We start from the raw sequence: 4,029 nt of genomic DNA on the forward strand, positions 1-4,029 counted from the left end.
GATGATGATGGAAAAGTACACATATTTATAAATGCTAATTATGCAAGAACATATATGTACCAATTTTTTTGAATTTTCAAGTAAAATCAAATTTGAATAAATAATAGTGGTGATGATTGTGATCCAACAGATCACGGATACGTCTAGTCAATCAATATTACTTGGATGCAAACAAAAACGATATTCAGTTACTTTTATTTATTTGTTCAATGTTTGCTTAAGCCGATTATAGTATATTGAATAAAGTAATTGCAATCATAGAAATAAGTGTTACATTTAAAAAAACAAAAACAATAAACCATTACAAAAAATTGGCAACGTTTTGAAAATCACAGTAGAATTTGAACTATTTACCGTTTTTTTTTTTTGGTTTTTTTTTCTCCGATATCATTTTGTGACGTCATTTAAGAAAAATAAAATGTACTACCATGAGCAGAGATTGAACTCACAACCTTCAGATTATGAAGCTTTTATTTAATACACCCACACTACCCATTCCTATCCTCCCACCACTCGTTCCATTTGCCCGTTATTGTCAATCCCTTTTTCCATAAACTGAACAGCAGAATTTGGGAGTCTTTGGATACTTTGAACATCTTATCTTGAATGTTATTTTAACAATATCTCAGCTGATGTAACCTCCGACCATCTTTATGTGTATCTTGCCAATTTCAAAAATCTTTCAGTCAAACTAGGAAATATTTTGGTCGAACTCAGGAATCTGGACGGAATATACACCTAAAGAAGGTCAAAACATTGTGAAAATAACATTCAAGATGAGAACTATAGTCCAAAATAATACAAATTATTAATCCTCATCTAAAAAATTCAGAAACATGTGCAGAGAAACTTTTCTCTTTCTGGAGGTTTTCACTTTGGCTTTTGTAGAATTCAAAGAATTCAAATTCTAAGGATCATTTATAATCAAAAATTTGCCTCATGAAACTCAACATTTTATGCCTCCTGAGGAAGGGTTAATCACTTGATACATCTATAAGCTAATGCAGAAATATTAACAATATAAAAATTTTCATTTTTTTTTTTTTTTTGCTTATGATATTTACTTGTCTATCGATTTGGTCAATACTGACAAAAAGACATTTTATTTTAAGAAATCAATCAAACAACGGAAAAAAAACAACGCAGCATCATTATTTTATGACAAAATTTGTTTAAAAACAGTCACTTATTTACATTGTCACTTCCTTGAGTCTTCAGTAATATTGATGAGAAAATGAAAAAACATCACCCTGTACAGAAATCGAACTCATAACATTCATATTATGAGAATTCTTTTTTTAATACATTTCTCCCCCCTCACCCCTCTCATTCCACTCGCCCTTTTTTATCATCTTTTTTCTTTTTGTTTTTATTACGTTTTCACCCCAAACAAGGGCACATTGCCACTTTGATGTAGGGGGCTACTATCAGGGACATAGGGCAGCAAGATGTCGGTTCACGTTACACTTGAACTTCTGCATATCAGTACAGTTGGGGAAGCAGGAACCCGGAAGGGAATTCCAAAGTCTAGCAGTTCTGGGGAAGAAACTACCGGAGTAGAAGCCTCTCTTACATCTAGGGATCTCTACTGTGAAGGGGTATGATTTAGCTGCTTGTCGGGTTTGTCGGGGGTATTTACGTCGAGGGGTATGAGTGCTTGCAGTTCGTCACTTGCATCTGTTACATCTGTCCAGTAGTGATCTTAAAGAATGTTGCAGGTAACAATACACACACACACACACACACACACACACACACACACACACATATCTTATTGTTATTGTTACTGATGGACACTTTTAGAAATAATAATTTATCATTCTTTTCTAAGGGAGTGAAACTTTTTTTCTTGTTCCATCAGCCATGTTAAATAAGTAATTTTTGTTTTACTGTTAGTGTCTTGTAGTGAGGATTGAGCCTTCAACCTTTGGACGAATGTCACTTTCAACTGATTCTAGCTTTTATCTGTTGTGCTCTGTGTCAGGTGATACTAACACAGAATAAAATAAAAATTACTTAAAAGTTCTACATGGTAATTGGCTGATGGAACGAGAACAATCTACTCCCATAGATTAACTAATAGGTCAGTATATTATCTTTTATATAAATCTCACCTGTCTGTTTACATGTATGTATGTATGTATGGATGGATGGATGTCTGCCTAAAACTTTTGACAGAGGCAATGGATTTTCACAAGATTGGTATCGTTTTGAAGCTCGACCCTTCGGACGACAAATACCGAAAAATTGGCTAAAAACATTAATTCCTCTACCCTCAACTGGGCACTTTTCTACAAGGAGAGGTCACTTTTCTCGCCGATATTTTTGAAAGTCATCCCCTTTTTTCTTTTACACCTCTCCCGAGGTTCCTTACTACACCACCTACACACACCCGGGCACCCCCGTTACTTCTGTTTTTACCACTCACCCCCACCTGCGGCTTCTTACTACACCACGTAAACACCCGGGAAACGCGGGGCACCTCCGTTAATCTTCTATATATATAAATGGCAAAATGTGTGTGTGTTTGTATGACTGCTAAAAACTTTCAATAAACATGATGAACACTGACAAAATTGGTATTGTTTGAAAGGTCAGTCTCTCAGTCGACAAATATCCAAAAATTGGTCTAAAACATTAATTCTTTGACTGTAAAATAGGCCGTTTTATACAAGGAGGAGTCAGTTTTTAGACATTTTTGCAAAGTCATCATGCGCCTTACAATGACTAAGCTTATTTTAAACGTCGGTGACGTCATATGTGTGGTGGGTGTGGTGACTAAACTGTTCACTTTTTTTCACTTCCTTTTCCTTTTTGAGCCTGGCTACTGCGGCTAATTTTTTTATGTTCATATGGGTACTTGCTGCTATTTTCATATTTTAAGAGGGTTATTTAATTTTTTTTCTTTTGTTTCTCTCTGTTGCCCAATACCCTTATCATAAAACCTCTCCACACCCCAGCAACTCCGGGTACCCCCACTAGTTTCATATAAATTCTCGAGTTCGAGGTAAAGATTTCTGAGTCATATAAGCTAGATACATATGAAGTAGGTTAGAAGTTATATTGGCTGAAACATTGTGCGAATAACACTCAAGATGAGAACAGTAGTCCGAATAATACAAATAATAGAAATTATCAATCCTCATCTAAAAAATTATGAAAGATGTTTTCATTATAGAGTGAACTGAAATTCTGTTGCAAAATCTTATATTTGAGGTCAACAGCATTTGAGGTCAAAACATTTGAGGTTAACATTTCATTTCATTATAACATGGAAATTCGTTTTGGTAATTTGGCACTTACAACACAGAACAACTTTCTTGGTTTCTTCATGAAGAGCGCAGAACAGGGGGAGACAATACAATTTTATAAATTTTATTTTAATTCAGTAAATGTTCAGATAATTACTCTTTTAATTTGTGTTATTGTATTATCGTTGACATTTTCGATCTTCCTAGTTTTGAAATTGCATTGTCTCCCTTTGTTCTGTGCTCTTTAAAATGAAACCAAAAAGTTGTTTAGTGACAGTAATGCACAAGTGCTGACAATTTTCTATAATAATCCCCCCCCCCGCTCCTAAAGTTAAAATGAAGACAGCTTACCTGAATGCAAGACTTCATGATTACAGTGCCAATCATATCACCTTATGCTTCAAATAAAAGACTCAGATAATTTATAGAAGCAAAATCTCTTAATATAAATCGTATTTTCTTTTAATACGTTTTTTATGCTTTGCCGGCTCTCTGGTGATTATTTTTCTTTAAATCTTTTCAACTTTGTCTTTTAATACGTCAATTGGGATATGAAGTTGATTGTTCAGCTGTGGCCACCTGAGAGATTATGACCATTTATTTTCAGTGCACCATTTTTATAAGCAGACATTACCTTTATTTACTATGTGAATTATTTCAGAAATTCCACTGGAATTTTTCTAATCAGTCAAAAATATGATCTTTTCTCCTTTTTTTCCCCCTCATTCGTTTTCTTTCCTTTTCCTTCTTATTCTTGTCAATCCCATTTCAGGGTGTG

The 4,029-nt window shown here is 34.3% G+C and overlaps 1 protein-coding gene across 1 annotated transcript in view; it reads right to left on the reverse strand.

The window, feature by feature from the left end:
• LOC145291620 (uncharacterized) overlaps positions 1–3,997 on the reverse strand; it is a 6,243-nt gene extending 2,246 nt beyond the window's left edge. Inside the window, exon 1 of the mRNA XM_080137696.1 lies at positions 3,603–3,997. Coding sequence (XP_079993822.1) covers positions 3,603–3,638 — 36 coding nt within the window. The 5' untranslated portion in view covers positions 3,639–3,997. The remainder of the gene's footprint in view (positions 1–3,602) is intronic.
• Between the last annotated feature and the right edge of the window lie 32 nt (positions 3,998–4,029).

The sequence above is a fragment of the Euprymna scolopes genome, chromosome 12, assembly GCF_053919585.1.
Source record: "Euprymna scolopes isolate OS-2025 chromosome 12, ASM5391958v1, whole genome shotgun sequence".
Taxonomy (NCBI): Eukaryota; Metazoa; Mollusca; class Cephalopoda; order Sepiida; family Sepiolidae; genus Euprymna; species Euprymna scolopes.